Genomic DNA, 18467 nt, shown 5'->3' on the forward strand with positions numbered 1-18467 from the left:
GCCCGGTGCGGCCGGCCCCCCCTGCACCCCCCACGCTACGCCACTGAGTGGTACTTCATTCTGCTACATGCACAGACCAAGCATGATCTTGCGTGTGAAGAAGATTGGCAAAATTTGATTCCCGTTTGACAAACGATTCTTAAATCTTGAAAAATGAATCACAGATGTTCTTCGTAACCAATGATCCCTGTAGTACATTAGCAGCAACAAACAACAAATCCAAGACAAACAGCTGAGAAGTCTCGCCCTCCATTCTGGGGGGTTTCAACGCCAAAATCAGGATGTTTTCCTATCGCAAACAGCTTCTCATCAACATACGTGCCAATCTCCATAATTTTATCATTGTAAACTCTCAACGAAGGAGGACTTTCTTTGCCTGGACAGCCAAGCCCTAAAGAGATAAAAAGAAGTCCAAAGGAAACAGGCTGCACTTCCTGAAACGTGGGAGACATTCTGCCTGGACAGGAAATGGAGGGATGCAGAGACAACTGGATTTTCTCACTGTCATAAAATGCAACTCAATTATGGTGATTAAGCAGCTCACCATTAAAAGCTCTTTTACCTCCAGCTGGTTATCCTGATGTAAGCAGCGAAATATGTTTTTTAGAAGACAAGAGTGGGTAGGGACACAATAAAACTTATTTTCTCGGCCGGAACAGGCAAGTGGGTGACAGAATCTAGTCCCATTCACCCAACCTCACTCATGAACTTATGTTTTCCTCTCTTCTCAAGGTGATAAAAGCTATCTTGAAGTTCTAACTTAAATGAGTGGTGTGCAGATTTCAAGTTTGTGGGATCTAGCTTGTTTTTAACTAGATTCAGCAAGCAGGTGGGTTGGGAAATCATATTTTTGTCATTGTTAAACAATTAGGAGCAAAAAAATTGAAGATTTCCTGGAAACAGCTCAGAGATCTATCAGTACAGTTGTACCTCGGCTCCCGAACGCCTTGAGAGGCAATCGTTCTGGCTCCCGAACAATCTAAAACCAGAAGTGAGTGTTCCAGTTTTCAAACTTTTTTGGGAAAGCCAAACGTTCGGCGCGGTTTCTGCTATTTCTGGCGTGCCTGGGCAATCGGAAACCAATCAAAAGCTGCGCCTTGGTTTCCGGAAGTCAAACAGACTTCCGGAATGGATTCCATTTCACTTCCCAAGTATGACTGTAGATCCACCCACCTTAAAATCATCGAACTCTCATCCCCAGCTAGTGAAGAAGCAAAATTTGTGTATTATGGAGCATGCATGCGTATGTCTTATAAAAGTATGAAATTTCTAAAACATCTTAATAAAATCTTTGTTGCATAATTACAATGTAACATCTGACAGCCACTTCTCATGAGGCTAAAAAACATTTCCTTCATGCACTTTCTCCTCCTTGAACACAACACTTTGCTTGTAATTGCTCAACTACCTTGGAGAGAACTTCAGATCAGCATGGCTGTTAGCTATTTATAAACAACAGTGTGCATGGCATATTTTGCAAATATTTCCCCACACATCCTTTTGGGTTGTTTTTCACACCTACTGGCAAGGGTGTGCAAAAGTCACAGAATCACAGAATTGTAGACTTGGAAGGCACAGGCATCAGCATCACACACACACATGGGTGACATAATTCCCCCCCCCCAAAAAAAAATGAGGCACAACTCGGCACCTCTGTATGCTGAAATCATTTGAAAACAAACCTAAACTTGGGAACTTAGGAAGCAATTTCCAAGAGGTCAATCTAGCTGTGGGATCTGTTGCACAATCTTTTAGCTGCAAAATCCAAACTGGAGTCTCCCTTGGATTAGAAGCAGTGCTGGCCCATGGTGATCACGTATCAAATTGCTCATTTGGGACCAATTTACATTTACACACGAAAGTAGGGAGGGGAGGAACTGAAGCAGGCAGCATGTGGGGGTGGCACACAACTAAGCAATGTACTGAAAGTATGTGGGAGTAAGTTTTGCATATCATCTGAGGGGAAGCAACCACTGAAGAAATGCGCAAGTCACACTTCCTGTTACCTCTGCGTCTTTCAAGTTCAAAGCTGCCTCAAAACTTCATAACCTTTTCCTTCCACATTCTGGCACGTCAGCAAAAGCACCAAATGCAAAGAGAGAGAGAGAATTTAATAACATCTAGTCTAATTGCCAAGCCAACATCTCTGCTGGCTTGGTCATGTACACAGAATGGAAGATGGCAGAATCTCCAAGGACATGCTCTACAGGGAGATGGCTTCAAGTACCAGGCCCATTGGCAGACCAACTCTGTATTACAAAGATGTCTGCAAACATGATGCAACATCAACACTGCCATGTGGGAATCCCTGGCAGACGAGCGCAGTGCCTGGAGACAGTCAGGTCATGGAGTCACAGCAGTGGCCAGAGGAGGAATGCAGAGAGAAGAATGGCCATGGTAGACCAGCACAACCGGACACCATCTTCCCCAGCTGCAACAAAACATGTCTCTCCCATACTGGTGTCTACAACAGGTGCTGCAACCTTCCAACATCTTGACTTCATCCCCAAAGGCACGCTCCTCCATTGTCTCCCAAGAAAGACAAATGCAAACCAACAACCAAGTCTAATTATTATCATTATTTTACTTCTGCTCCACAGCTATTGTGCCTTACTTAATTTTATAAGATTAATCAGCTGCAGCCATTTATTAGGTCTTACTCATGGGGATATCAACTAGTTTCTCCTGCTCCAATGAACATTTTATCTGACTCACCACAACATGCGGTAAAACTTCTGACCATCCTTGAACAAACAAAAACAAAATACCCCAGAATCTAGCGCTTGCCACAAGGCTAAACCTCATCTGCTTATCGAGGAAGCAGTCTTTTAACTCCTATAAGAATCTTTATAATCTCCAAACAAATCCAGTTGCTAAATAGTGCATCTGCTGAAAACAGAAGCTCTATGTATATCTTACTCATGTGAAGACATAACAAGGGTACAGATTGGAGCAGTCCTATGTTTAAATCACACCTCTGACACCAGGTGGGTTTTTTAAAAAATAAAAAACACACCCAACAATCAACCATGTATAGTACAGTCGTGCCTCGCAAGACGAAATTAATCCGTTCCGCGAGTCTCTTCGTCTAGCGTTTTTTTCGTCTTGCGAAGCAAGCCCATTGACGGCTTAGCGGATTAGCGCTATCAGCGGCTTATCGGCTTAGCGGATAAGCAGATAAGCGGCTTAGCGGCTTAGAAAAAGGGGGGGGGAAAAACCCGCAGGAACTCGCAAGACATTTTCGACTTGCGAAGCAAGCCCATAGGAAATTCATTTTGCAAAGCACCTCCAAAACGGAAAACCCTTTCGTCTAGCGGGTTTTCCGTCTTGTGAGGCATTCGTCTTGCGGGGCACCACTGTATGCGGTGGCCTATATGGAGAGGCCAATGTGGTAGCTCCCATTGGCATTCAGAGACTCTGCGCGACCGTATCACTTGGTTGCAACCATGTAATGCACAGTTCTTAAAGATCTCCTGACATAAGGGCAGGGCTAAAAGTGTCACCTCATTCTGGACTGTACTTGATTGTGTCTTGCATGCAAGTAATGTATAGCTGGAGTTACATCTTAGAAAACACTTAGAAGAAAACCTATGAGGAAAAAAGGCAATAGAGCACATTCAGAAACATTTTAGCAACACCTAATAATGACAATTAGAACCCCAATGTTCACCAACATAAGAGTTAATTCTTCACTAGAAGTACATATAAAAGCAATCATTTTTAAAATACAGTATGACCCTCTAGGGTATTGGAAAAAGAAATCATCATTAAAAAGGACACTATTATCACCTAATTGAAATGATACATTCAGGCTTGCCACAGAACCAGCAACCAACTGGACTTAATGCTTTGCTTGTGCTATAGAAGACCCGGCAAAATAGACATGAAAACTCCATCTGAATGAACAAAATGTTCTTCTTGCCATTTACACTGTGTAACAGTAATCTACCAGGGAATAAAGGTCAAGGCTGCACTTTTGGTCATTACTGAATCATTTGAGATGATCTGTGGTGAGGAAAATCGAAGGCTGCGACTATGCAGCAAATGGCTTGACCTCAGACCAATTTTAGTCTCCATCTGTCTAACAGACATGAGGATAAAAGCTCTTTATAGGGTGTTCTTAGATTTTTTTTTTTCTTTTTAAAAAAGCATTGCAAGCCAGGATTCAGCCTGATAGAACATTAATAAGGAAACGGGAGCCTTTTGTGCAATTGGAACACACTTCGATTGCTGTTCTTTATTATCTGAAATACTCCCATTTTTCAAAGTCTCTTTTCTTAACTTAAAAAAAAAACGTTGAGACACAATGATTTGGAGCAAAAGATACCAAGTGAGGAGTGTTTCCAGTTGCTGGGTTGGGAGAGGAATAAATAGCCAATTCCTGTATATGCAAGTTCCCACTAAGACTGGCTCTAGAAGGCAAGGGGGAGACTTTAAGGCAAGACAGGAAGCAGTAGCAACTTCCCAGTGCAAAGGGCCTTACTCTCATGCACTGCGCTCACTTGAGCCAAGCCAGTTTGTTTTATAGGTTTCCTATGTTCAGAAGTATCTTCAAGTCAAACAAAAGCAGTCAACATGTGCACAGCCAAAGAGTTATAGTCACAGTGAAATGCTGAACATGCTGGTAGTATCTACAGCCCATTTACTTTTCAGGACCTGTAGGCAAAGTTGTTTCGTAGTTAGAAATTAAGTATTCAGACATTTGAACTTGCTAGTTCCCTAAATATCCTGCCATATGCAACCATTACTTAATTCCCCCTCCCTCCAATACACATGCATTATTAGCCTCCTTTAAGGGAAAAAATCCTGCTAAAATATGCTAGTCTCTTATTTTGGCAGTGACAGCAACACATTAAGAGGCAATGTGCCATTTCAAGAAGTTTAAGCCCCCACAGTATATCAATGTCAAACAACAGCATGTCAAACTAAGATTCAATTCAGGTAAGTGCCACTGCCAAATGTTCTTGTTCCCAGACGTGCTTTAAGATTATTTTTATTGCTTAAAATTTAATTTGTTCCAACTCACGTCGCCATGACAACATTGGCTAGCCCTGCAAATCATTTGGGTAATTGGATATCTTATCTCTCTATTGCTCTCAAATCGAATGATTCTGCTAGAATTGTAACAGCCAATCAAGTTTACAGGCCTCCTGAGTAATAGACTTAGAAAAGTAGCCACATTCATCTCCTATTTACAGCCATATTAACCATCACACACACAAAAGCCATAGAAGGTGGCCTTCAACTACATTTCAAGTTATCAGGGCTGTCACCATTAATATTATCATCAACAGAAAGGGGTGGGAAAACTTACTCCAAACAGATTAAACTTAACTGATAAACAGGAATACATATCCATTTCAAATGAGCTTTGATCAGGTGCTGTCTAGATACATTTGCAACAGCAACACATCACTTCAAACTTCCCCAGCCTCCTTACATCCAATGTAATGACTGCATTCACATAACAGGATGGCAAAATAGCATTATCAGCATAGAAATTGAGATCACCACGTTTTGACTAGCATGTGTCTTTGTGTTTGTCTTGATAGCATTAATGTGAGTGGATGCCAGACTCAAAAAGGGATACCCATTGTATTATGCTCCTCTTGTCCTTGTTCATTATTCTGATCCAGTTAAAACCAGAGCAATTTGATTCAGTGGATTTAATTTTCCTAACTGGCTTGTGGGTGGTACTGTTAATTGTTCACCTTTTCATTTATTTTCAAGCCATGAGTGTTCTACTCTTTGTGAGGGCTAAATTACACCAGATTAGTTTCCAAAAATAAGTTTCACTTCCATACAGGAAACTATGGGTAAAGTCACATGCCTCTTTTGTCACCTCAACAGGGCACCCGGGGATCCCCAACATTCGTGTGTTTTTTTCTCTCCCTCTATACACATTTCTGAAGTTGTCACATGACTTACACAATACCTGTGCAGGCATATGAAGCAAATCTAAGTTCACTTATCTTCACACATGGTACCCCTTCTCCCTTTCTCCCAAGTAAGCTTCTAAGTGTAATTTACTATATATTCATGATGTACAATAGTACTATCCCCCCATTTCATTCATTAATATACTACTTCTCAAATAAGACTGCAAAGCAGTTTACAAATAAAAACAAAATTAAATACAGTACATAAAAAACAACATCCATAAAGTTGGTTTCCACTCACTCAATACCTACATGAATTCCACATCTATCACTGCCATCAACCTATACCAGCCCCCACAAAACACTCTCAACAGTTACTGATCCCAAGAATTCCCTAGGTACATATACAAAAGACCACAACACAACATTAGCAGCCTGGATGCTTCGAGATTGAAACCAAATTTAATCTGGGACTCCACCAACATCAATGAAAGTCTAACATGGTCACCCATTCACACTGGGGTTAGTGTTGAAGGCAGAGGAACTAAATTCTCACCCTAGTTGTCTAATAACAATTTGCAGCTCCTACAGAGTTGTGACAATCCGTCAGCCCCTTTTTAAAGGGTCACATGCTCTTACCCTAGCACAGCATCACACACCCCACACTCTGCCAAAACACAGTAATAAAGGGGATAGGTCCCTTACCCTCAAGCACCCCAAAACCTTGGCTCAGCAATGTTTGTAACATTTGTTAAAGGTGTTGGTGGGCCATTAAACTGTGCTCTGCCCTTCAGCCTATCCGCTATGCTACAATATTATATAAAGAATTTAATTGAAGGTTTCATTCCTTTCTGACCCTGTTCACATCCCCAGTCATCTTTGATTCATCTGACGGAAGAGAACTGATGCCCATTAAAACATTATGACATAATGTTAGTCGGGTGGCACAAGAAATAATAGTTTATCGGCTATAGCTCGAAAACACATTCTTCCATTGATAAGATAGTTTGCTTAAAATGGTAATCTAAGTGCCAATACCTATATAGTGACTCGGTCAGTTATGACACTCTACTGAATGTGTGAAGTGCTTGCACTTAACAATTCTGTAACTGGGGTAATATAAAGTATTATGAAGGTACTGCCTTATGTCTGATCTGCAAAGATCACTTCTTGTTGAAAGAACAAACATCTATGAAGTTACCCTAAGTCTGCTACCATATGCATATAGCTGCTTGCATGAAAATGGTGCTAAAATCAGTGAGGTTTACTTTTAAGTAAACATGTATTTGACTGGGCTGCAAGTTACAGGTGCACGGTGGCTAAGAGAAGCAATGTCAATACTTGGAGCCTATTCACAGAACCACTGTGGGTTATTATTTTCTTTTTTTAAGAAAAAGTGTGGAATTTTGCTCTTGTCAATGTGAAACTGAACTTGTCACCACAAACAGATTGGTGACAGTGCTCACTGAAGCTCATTCACACAACCAGCTTATTTCAGGCAATTTCAAAGAAAGCCAAATAAGCTAAAGAAGTCCTTGTAATAGCTGGGAGGGGTATATGTCTTACCCCCACATCTCCTAGGCTTAACTGAATGCCATCTTGACCAGGCAGCAAACAAAGACCCCTTGTGCTTTGCTCTCTTTCTACTAAACTGAAAGCTACCTTTGTGTTTCCACTCACTAATCCATAGAAGCCTTTCACATGGCACAAAACAGAGGTTGCAGCATTTTGTTCCCTAAATCAATTTTCTTCTCAGCCATCCACTAGATGTTCCAGCACAGAGAAAGAACAGTCCTTCCCTTCTAATTCAAAAATCCATACTGCCATTGCCCTTGCAAACTGCTAAACAAGCAGTATTGGCAATTCACTTGTGTTCAGTAATATATTTACTGCAAATCCCAATGGCTTGCCTCCTAATGCAGTTTTCTATTGTGTCTGTTCTTGTCAATACACTGACTGGTCACCTTATTCCATAAGCTGCTTTGACCGACTGTTTACCCAAGATATCAAAAGGCTGGAAACGGAACAAAAAACAATCCAGTGTGGCTTGATTTTCTGTCCAATCATTTTTGAAAGCCTTACGACATAAGAGCTGCCAGTTAGCCAGAGGTTTGTGTCACTGCTCCAGAAGCATGGCCCATGGCAGATCAGCCATGTCCTACTTTTCATCATTTCCAATCAGTCTTAATTGTTTAGATTGCCCCAATTAACCACAGTCAGACTGCAGGTAAGAACTCTTTACACACTGGCAGCCGAACCTATTGCTGAGGTTATACAAAAGGCACATCCAACTGTCACCCATTTCAAGAGGTGGCTGCCCCCAGAGCCAACTCAAACATTTGGAAGGGGAATGTGGTGCTGTCCTCTACTGTGGCTGCCCCCCCCCCCCGAATTTATGCAGTGGATTGCTTAATAGAAGAGATTCACTTTTCAAGCTCTTCTGGTGTGTGAAAAGTCCTGTTAAGGACTGAGCAGCTGAAGAGTGGTGGCGCTGGGAATGTTAGTTTGCAGAGAAATAACAGTTGAGGGGCAAGATTTTAACCCTTGCTCTTTACTCAATATTCCTCTGCATCACCTTTCCCCACCATTGGAGTTCCCAGATGTGCATTCCCCCCCCCCCCGAAACCTTGGCTCTGTGGCCAAATGCCTGTCTAAATCCCTGAGCCAAACTAGACTGGGATGTGCTCTTCAGCACACCAGTGTTAAAAAAATATGCTCAGCTTAATTCCACAAAGATAGAGAATCAATGCATTCAGCAGAATTTCAGACAACATTTTATGACAGCAATTAAAATGCAGCAGCCAAAGGAAGGAGAAATTATCTTTAAATATGTTCTAATTATAGCCTGAGCCTGGATCCTCATGATTGATCCTCTTCCCTACAGAACAAATTTCCTGCATGTAGAAAACTCGATATATTTACTGATATCTAGTTTACTAGGAAGGTGAGCCTTCCCCCGTTATCTCAGCGAGAACTAGGTGAACACTACTATGCCTCTTAAGAAAGGTGTAGAGAACCAAGGAAGTCTCTTGAATGAAAGGTAGATCTAGCGAAGTGCAAAAGGTGCAGCCACACTGGGTGCAGATTTTCTGGGGTGCTGCAACTAAGATATCCAATGGAAGGCGAGAAGTAGGGGGCAGATTTTGGCACCGCAGAAAGTGCCACTGAAGTTTGAGAAATCAAGGTCTGCCACTGCTTAAATTGTCACTCTGTTTAACCCACTATTGTCAACATCCACTACTGATGATTTAATGAGCAATCAGGAATAGATTTTTTGCAGGAAGAGTCTTGCATACAAAGAGTTTTATGAGTGCTTCCTTAAACGAAGGAGAAGAATAGTGCTGTTAGCAGTATGCACCGTTTTTGAAGTTGCAATTATTTGGAAGTGAGAAGGCAACAAGCCAGACAGAAAAGGGGGAGAAAACATAGAAGGGCAGAGTGACAAGCTTGCCTGAAGGCAGGTCAGAAAGATCATAGCAATCTACCCAAAGCAGACAAAGGCCCACCTGTCAGTTTTAGGATGGCTGGAACTCAAACACTGTAGTAGTTTATATAGTCTGTCAGTGGGTTCAGCAGTGATCAATCTTTCTTTGGCCGACTGCCACTGAACAAAGGCTAATCTTACACCTAAACAATTTGGGTTTTAACACACGAGAAGGTTTACCTTCTGGTTTACTCTGAAGGCCAACAGACATGATTGGCGAGAATGACACACAGAGAATGCTTCCTGTGTGGCTGATAATATTCAAGAAAACTCTGCAACTTGGCACCAGCTTTACCACAGTAACCACTGCTAACCCTGACTGCTATAATGAGCAACTCTTTTAAAAATGAATTATTGGCATGAAACTCATACATTTTACAGCTTGCTTCCTAGAAGAATCTACATCAGGTTTCGATGGAGTACAAGCTTAGTATTTCCAAATGCAAGCTAGGGGAAAACCTAGTTGCTGCATATGAAAAAGTGTGCAGTTAACCACAAAACACTCAAAGTCAGCCAGGTGGTTAGTCCTAATATCCCACATAGCCAAAACATACCATCTTCCAAGGAAACACCCTTTTTGCTATCTTTGTACCAACTAAAGATTCTGATTCATGAAAGCAGAGCTCAGGATCCAAGCCAATGTGGCGGTGGAAGATGTTTCATGGTATTAAGCTGGTTGTATAGGCGCTGCTCTGGTTTGCCAGAAGCGGCTTAGTCATGCTGGCCACATCAGTGGCGTAGCGTGGGGGGTGCAGGGGGGGACGGCCACATCTGGGGGTTAGGGGTAGGGGTAGGGTTAGGGTTAGGGGGCGCAAATCCACGGGTTGGGGGCGCAAATTACTTGCCTTGCCCTGGGTGCTGACAACCCACGCTACGCCACTGGGCCACATGACCTGGAAGCTGTACACCGGCTCCCTCGGCCAATAAAGCGAGATGAGCACCGCAACCCCAGAGTTGTCTGTGACTGGACCTAATGGTCAGGGGTCCCTTTACCTTTATAGGCTAAAGTGCAGTGTCAGTTTAGCTTTACTAGGCAAAATATGCCTGAATGAAGTATCTTTTTAAGACCTCTTAAAAATAGATTGAGACTGCATTCCTACACACACTCACTGAGAAAAAAGTGCCACTGAAATCAAGAGGAGGGGGGCATTTCTGAGTAACAGGTAGAGGGTTGACTTCTCTAACCTAGACGTTTGTAAGAACAGAAGCTAGCTACATACCATGTGTACACAGAAATCCCAGCATTGCTCCTTGAAATGGGCAGCATGGAAGGACCATGAAAAAATCACACAGTGAGTATGTAATGCGGGTGGCGCTGTGGGTAAAAGCCTCAGTGCCTAGGGCTTGCCGATCAAAAGGTCGGCGGTTTGAATCCCCGCGGCGGGGTGCGCTCCCGCTGCTCGGTCCCAGCGCCTGCCAACCTAGCAGTTCGAAAGCACCCCCGGGTGCAAGTAGATAAATAGGGACCGCTTACTAGCGGGAAGGTAAACGGCGTTTCCGTGTGCGGCTCTGGCTCGCCAGAGCAGCGATGTCACGCTGGCCACGTGACCCGGAAGTGTCTCCGGACAGCGCTGGCCCCTGGCCTCTTGAGTGAGATGGGCGCACAACCCCAGAGTCTGTCAAGACTGGCCCGTACGGGCAGGGGTACCTTTACCTTTACCCTTATATCAGCTCCCCATGACTTCTAAGAGGGGACATGGTGGAAGCTGGGCAACAGGATACAGGCCACTAGCCTCCACACTTTTATTGTCAAGACTGAGTTTATAAAATCCATCAATTATACAGGTGGGATCCTTTCTGCTACTGTCTGCAGCTTCTGGTCCTGCAGAAATCTCTGCTAAAGAGGAGGGGGAGAGAATTTACACATATTCCTTCTTCCTGCTGCTGCTCCTCATAAAGTGTGTTCTAGGTGGCTGAGGAACGCTCTGGTACAGCACGGAAGGGGTTTAGGGGCAATCACAGAATATTGCTTCCCCACTTCTTCCATTTGCAGAGGCATACATTGGAACAAAGCTATTCCTCAAGCAGAATGACGACATTGAAATCCATCCTGGGAGAACACTGACAACACTGACAAGCAACTACAAATGTATGCAATAAATAACTTTTCTCCTTGAATTGACAGTCTGGATAACGGCAGTGTTTTACTATATTCAGGCTTTGTTAACACAGGAAGGCATGGAGGAAAATATATCTGGACCATTTAAAAACACACTAGATGCAGGGCCCATTAACATTAGAGCTTAGTGAAAAACTTTCCCCATCATTGCATTTTTCAGTATATATGTATAAAAAAAGATGTTGACAACTTTTGTGTCCCCTGATGATGCCTTGCTAAGCATTTGGTTATAAGCCATAAAACAGGAATAATTTCAGCCTGTCAGGAGTCTAGCTAATGCCCAGTTTCCCCCTAGAGAGAATTCCTGTCAAACGTAATGAGAGCTCTGAAGGCCTTCTCTACAACATAATGAGCACTTAGGCCATGCTGGTGATCAGCCAGCAAAAAGCATCAATTTGAGCCTTGCTACACCCCAGGGGCTACACATCACCAGTTTTAATAAGAATTATGATTACTCTCCACCAAATGCCCAAGAACATACTGTCCATGTTTCAAGATCAGGGAGTTTCCTCCCCACTTTTCAAATTTTTAAGATGATGATTTGGACAGACTTGAGAAGTAGAACTACTCATTTTTCAGAAGCGATTGCTTAGCTGGGGCATGGATTGGTTTCAGTCTGTGAAACTGAAACATGGGTTTCTTTATTGGTTTATCTACCACTGTATACAATGTAAAGAGTACGCAAACTTCTACAAAAGGCTTAAAACATTTTCTTGCCAATTTGCAAGCGATTTGTTGGCAATTTATACTGTAGCCTAAAATATAGTCTCTGCCACAGGTAATACCACTCTGCCTATAAGATGCATGCTAAAATAAAAGAAAACAAAGCTATTACAGTAAATACACACATTAAGGCAAAAGCAGAGGCCTCAGCTCCAGGGCTCTTTAATTTAGGGGGTTTAATCTTTAAAAAGTGAAGTCAGTTTTCAATCCATTGCTCCAAATTACACATTTTCTTCTGCTCTACCAGAAGATAATTTAATGTCAGTCACAATGTTAAAGTACTACCAATTAAGCTCACAAAGCCCATGATTTGTAACAAGCTGGCTGCATTTAGACCTCTGTTAAATAAAAGGTGTCAGCAAATAGCAGCCTAGACATTTTTGTTTTTCCAAGAAAAACTTTAGTATCTGTATCAACACAAGACGAGTAGTTTCAAAAGAAATACAGGCAACAAAATAAAGAGCGAGAGTCCAGGAAAGGCGTGTTGTTGCTTTTTCCTAAAATTCAGCAATACGTCCAAATACTGAAAGCTGCCAGAGTATTTATGTGAATGAATACTTTGAATGCAAACATGTATTACCCAATGCACTTTCTATAGCTAAAAAGCATCTACCTTTGACACAGTGATAACTTTGCATTACCAAATACGATGTTCTTACATCCAATGGATTTTACAGACAAAAAAAATCAAAGAGTTCAGAGTTACAAAAGCAGAATTCAGCACTGAAACACGCTTGCTTAATGGAAGCCTTTGAATATACTGAAGATGTGAAGCCTGAACTAATCAATTTCTTTGCTGTGCCCTAGCCGGTCAGCCATGCTCTTTAATTTAATGAAAACAAGAGTTTTAGATGAAATAGCACATATACATCAAGAAAGAATCGTATTGTTGCACTTTGAAATGTGTCCAACTGTGCAACTTCATCTAATGATAATTTTTTTAAGAGGCCATCGATTTCTAAAAGACTTATTGTACCAGCATCTTGATGAAAAAGTGGATGTCAGCATATCTACAGAATACTTACACCCTGCCATTAATGCTTTCTTTGGCAGACAATAACTACTCAATTGAAGGTCCTTTGGGCTGAGCAATCATTTAGCTTTTCTTCTCTTATGAGGTTCTTAGTGCCTTGTTCCACTTCAATACTCTTTTTATTCACCATTATAGTGGCCATAAGTGTGAATTTTATGGGAACTTGCAAACTCAGTCATAACCAAGAGCTTTCCAAGTCACTAATCTTTTCATGCTTTTAAATTGCTAGGATTTGAGCAACCATCAACATATGCGCTTGGACATAAGAGACTGGTTAGGCAGACCCAAGATTATAACGTGGAGTTTTCTCCTAGAAATTGGTTTCCTTGAAAGCACTTAACTTGAAATATTTTTGAAGACTCTTTTAGAACAGAGTAGCAATCATAACTCATTTGTATTTATGCCAACCCTCATATGGCCAACTGGTAGTTTATAGAAAAGCTATACATTATACTTACACCATTCCCATTCTCCCATCTTTTGAGTTCATCTACATACACTATGGCTTTTTTAAAACTACAAACATTTTGCACCACAGCACTCTAGCAAGTTGCAATTATGTATCATATCAATTTCTTACCTGTTTGTGCATTTCAATATTTAACCCATATGACATTTCATAGTACTATAAAAAAGGGAGGAAAAAAATGTGTTAGAATCATGCAAAAGGCAGCAATGCTCTTACAAAGCTGATGGCGCAGGCTTGTTCAATCTACTACTCCAAAAGGCGATAGATAGAATTGTAAGCGAGCAGGCTTGGACTTAACATTAGGAGAAACTTCCAAACAGGAAGAGCTGCTCAATCGTGGGACTGTCTATCTCTGTAGATCATGGGCTCTCCTTGGCTGGGGCTGTTTAAAGAGAGGACCCTGCCTGGAATAGTTCCATCCTGCACTGCAGATCCTTCACTGAGCATGGGGCTAGGGCTAGGCTGGGTGACCTCCTAAGGGGTATTCCAATGCTATCATTTTTGTGTTTTATCAAAACAAATAAGGAGACAAGATTGTATTGTATTTACCATCACGTAGTGCCTTTGCATTTCTGTCTTTTCACTTGCCAGCTTCTCACATTCCAACTTAAGGCTAGGAAGAGAATAATATATATTTGAAATAAACCACGACACAGGTATTTTTAAGTATGTCAATTCAAGTATTTGCCATTGCTTGCATTCTGAAAAGAAAGTTGTTTGGAGAGCTGTCATAATATATCACAGTGTAAATACAGAGAAACTGTATCATACTGCTTTAATATGGAAGATCAAGCTCAAATATGCAGAGTACATAATATCAACTCAGAACAAATTAAACACACATTTACTCAGATGATGTATAGAAGCCATGGTTCCAATAGGGATCTATGATTGGTAGAGGCTGCAGTGAAGTACAATTCCTGATTTCTTGCCAGTGTTAATATTAAGAAAGTTAGTACATCTATCCCAAAGATAAAACACTAGAGTTCAGAATAATTATAGCAGTTTACATCTTTACATGTTCTTTCTAAGCAATCACTTTAAAACAGCAAAAACTACCTGAAATTATATACTATTTATACTATACTACTTCAATATTAGTACATTTCCACCTAGTATTGCACTATAAAGTTACCTGTTTAAAAAATGAAGCAAGAAATGAATCATTATGAATTTGCATAATCGAATAGCACCTAAATGATAGCTAGGTACCGGCCCTTCTCAAAATTAACTTCAGTTAAAACCCATGCATGGTTTTCTCCTATAAGGTGGGCCATAGTGTGATTTAAGTGATGCCATTAAGAGATTATGGCATCACATGTATGCTTAACTACACCAGTAGTTGATGCCTTTCAGCTGAAAGTAAAGCCACAATAGGATTCTGTTCACATTTACTGTGGAGCGGTTGGGCTACCCAGCTGCAATCTTATTTGTAAGCAAGTCCCAGTGAACACCACTGCATTTCCTCTGAAGTAAGCATACACAGGTTCAGGCTGTCATGCATAAAACTCTAACATGCAATGAACCCCAAATGGAAATTTACTTCTCCCATGTTTGGGATTACAATGAAAGTGTGTTAATTCAAAATGTAAGTCTATAGGCCATCAGGATAAATCCTTTAGAAACTCAAACTGTTTTGCTGCTTCTCTCTCTCTCTCTCTCAAAGGGTAATTGCAGTGGTGTGCTAGAATACCTGATCAGCTCATACTATCTTAAAACTTTGCTGTCTCAGAATACTACTTATCTGAATTGGCTTGATCTTTTGAGTTAGAAGAGTTAAAACTGTGTACACATGAACCTCAAGCTAAATAACATGATCTCAGTATGTGTGTGTTTGTTTTGTTACAAACTAAGATAGTACGCTAACAAACCAAGTCTAGGAGATGTTTGCTTGGAAAAGCCCTACTGATTTCATTAGGACTTGCATACAGTAGACTTACCTCACTTTTATACCATATCACTTTCAATACCATATCTGCTGTTTTGGCTTTGCGTATTTACTAAGAAATGAGTCTCACTGCACTTAGTGGGAGTTACTTCTAAGTGAACTTGCACATGATGAAATTATTAGCGGCCTGGGTAAGTGTTCAAACACCATTTTGTCAAGGCAGGAAAAACTGAACCCTTTACTAGCAGTGGTGACAAGTTCCTAGTATCCAAATGCCTCTGTTTCCTAAACAACAGAAGTTTAAATCGATGTTTCAACCATTTAGTAGTGGAATGCAGGAATATGACGACAAGAATACACTGGCTGACCAAATGTCAACTCAGTCTCTTTCAAAACTTTCCAGAGCAAATATTGACAGTTCCTGTGTAGTTCTGAAAGCACATTCTGGGGGAGGGTGGGTTACGTTCATCTGAACTGAAGAGCCTATGCAAAAAAAATATGGGGGGGGGGTCTGACCATTGTTTTTAAGTGAGTGACAGCCTTAAACTGACTCCACACGCCACCACCTGGGCACAACTACAAAGTACATTTTGAACAAGCAAAACACACCCCACTGAACAAGCATGCTGTGGAGCAGCTTGAAATCCCCCAAACAGACGTGGCCTACAGGGCACAGGAAGGCAGGAGTGAAGGGACCAGGCCGCACCCACCTGTGATACTGAGCTTGAAGGAACTGGAACTCCTCCTTGATTCGGTCTAGAGATTCTGGGATGGTGAACTTAAAAGGCTGTCCTGCAGCCTGGTGTGGCGTCTGGAGGAAGAGCAAGAAAGCAAAGAGTTAGGAGGAATCTGTGTAGATAAGAGGCAAAGTCATCTCTACAGCTAAAGTCCAACTACAGAGCACAACCCAAGGAGACAGTGGCCAGGGGCACATGACACTTAAAAAGTGGGGGGGGGGGGGGCTTCAAGCAGCACTGGGGAAACTGGGCCTTGTAGATGTTGTTGGACTCCATCAGCCCAGGGATGAGGCAAGCAGGCATCCAGCAACATCTGGAGGGTCACAGGTTAGTTACCTGGCACAGAACCGTCCTCTTGGAGATTCACAAGCATTTCTCCATGGTCACCTGCCTGGTGCTTCTTCCCTACCTTTTAAAAACCTGCTGGTCAAGGGCAGTGGTGTAGCGTGGGTTGTCAGCACCCGGGGCAAGGCAAGTAATTTGCACCCCCTAACCCGTGGATTTGCGCCCCCTAACCCTAACCCCCAGATGTTGCGCCCGGTGTGGCCGGCCCCCCCTGCACCCCCCACGCTACGCCACTGGTCACGGGTGCAAACTTGAATAATATATTGGGGGTCCAGGTAAGGCCCTCCCCAATCGATTACAATGACACACCATTTGAATGGCAATGGCCAACAACTTGGGGGCTCAAATGTTTTACTGGGGGACAGAAGACCCATCTGCTCCTTCTTTTCAAAAGAGTTTTGCAAAATGCTCTGGTTGCTCCTCAGAGGCAAGATTCTGTCTCCGGGAACCATCATCTCAGGAGACATTGGGGGGGGGCGTCTAGGTTTCACCGGCAAGGCTTTTCTTTGGAGTGGGGAGGGGGGAGAGAGAGAAGCGCCGGCTGCCCGTCTCTCTTTATCTAGCCCCGCAGTTGGGCTGGAAAGTGGAGATCGACCAGAGCAGCAGCAGCAGCCCCCCCCCGTCCCACTCCCCGCCATTGTCGGCTGGTAGACAAACAAGTCCCAGAATAAACAAAGGAGTCGGTGCTGCTCGGCGGGCCGAGGGAGCGAGGCGCGGGCCGGCCAAGTTCCTCCGGCGGGACGGGCAGAGTTCGCAGGCGGCCGAGAGGGGCCCGTCCCTGGGAAGCGACCTTGCATGCACTTTGCCCGGACGGGGGGAGACAGGCAATCGGGGAGACGGGGGTGGGGGGGCACTTACGGGATGCCGGCTCTGCGGAAACATGACTCGGGCTGCTGCTGCTGCTTTGCTCCTTCGCAGCTGGAAGTTTAAATCCCGAGGGGAAAAGCGCACCCAAGGCAGCCGGAGGGAGAGGAGCGGGACCGGGAGCCCCTACTCGGCCTCGCGGCTCAACTGCACCATCCTCCCGCCGCCGCCGCCTCGCTCCAGCCGCTTCCTTTGTTGTGAGCTTTTTTTTGGGGGGTGAATGTCACCGGGGAAGAGGAGCCCTGGCCGGGCAAGGGGGTCGCTTCTCGTCGCGGTCGCCCGTGCTCCTCCTCCGACGGGGCGCCTTCCTGGCCCGCCCGCCCCCCCAGCCAAGCAATCTTTCCTCTTTCCCTCCTCTCGCCCGGCTTCCAACTGGCGCGGTGCACTTGGAAAAAAAAGACCCCAAACTCCCCGACGGCAGCTGCTCCGATCTCTTCGCAACTCGAAAATCCAAGGGAGTCAAGTCCGACGGAAGGGAGGGCGGGCTCGCCCCAGCCCAGCAGTCCGGCTACCAAAGGCCACGCGGCTGCCGGGAGGGAGACTCGAGGCCGGGGCGCGCACGGGACCCGGGGAAGGCAAGGGGGGGGTTGCGGTGCTGGATGGGGCGCGCCAAGCAAAGCGGCTGCAGGAAGCGGGGGATCCAGCCGCGCCCCCCGCCCGCCCGCCCGCCCGCCCCCACCAGCCCCGCTTCAGCCTCGCTTCCTCTCCCCGCAGCCAGGCGCCGCGAACGGGACGAAGAGGCAGGGACGGGCTGCCTCCGTAGGCCCGCCGCGCATCGGACGGCGCCGAGCGGCCTCCGCGCTAGTGCCCCGCCAGGAAAGGACGGGGCGGCGGCAGCGGCAGCATCCCCGCTCGGCCTCTTCTTCTCTCAATCCCGGGCCAAAGTTCCCCCCAGGATCCCTCGAAGAAGAAACATCCAGGCGGAG

The 18467-nt window shown here is 43.9% G+C and overlaps 1 protein-coding gene across 2 annotated transcripts in view; it reads right to left on the reverse strand.

Annotated features, from left to right (window-relative positions):
• LOC309352479 (transducin-like enhancer protein 1) overlaps window positions 1-17866 on the reverse strand; it is a 75908-nt gene extending 58042 nt beyond the window's left edge. Inside the window, exons 1-4 of one of the 2 annotated variants that reach the window (XM_081880977.1) lie at window positions 17536-17866; window positions 16306-16406; window positions 14257-14320; window positions 13819-13863 (exon numbers count right to left, since the gene is read on the reverse strand). In XM_081880977.1, the coding sequence (XP_081737103.1) occupies window positions 13819-13863; window positions 14257-14320; window positions 16306-16406; window positions 17536-17559 (234 nt within the window). In that variant the 5' untranslated portion in view covers window positions 17560-17866. The remainder of the gene's footprint in view (window positions 1-13818; window positions 13864-14256; window positions 14321-16305; window positions 16407-17535) is intronic. The other variant, XM_081880976.1, reaches the window with a different exon arrangement.
• Window positions 17867-18467: the final 601 nt, after the last annotated feature.

This window comes from Podarcis erhardii (genome assembly GCF_964252035.2).
Source record: "Podarcis erhardii genome assembly, chromosome: 11".
In the NCBI taxonomy this organism is placed as follows: Eukaryota; Metazoa; Chordata; class Lepidosauria; order Squamata; family Lacertidae; genus Podarcis; species Podarcis erhardii.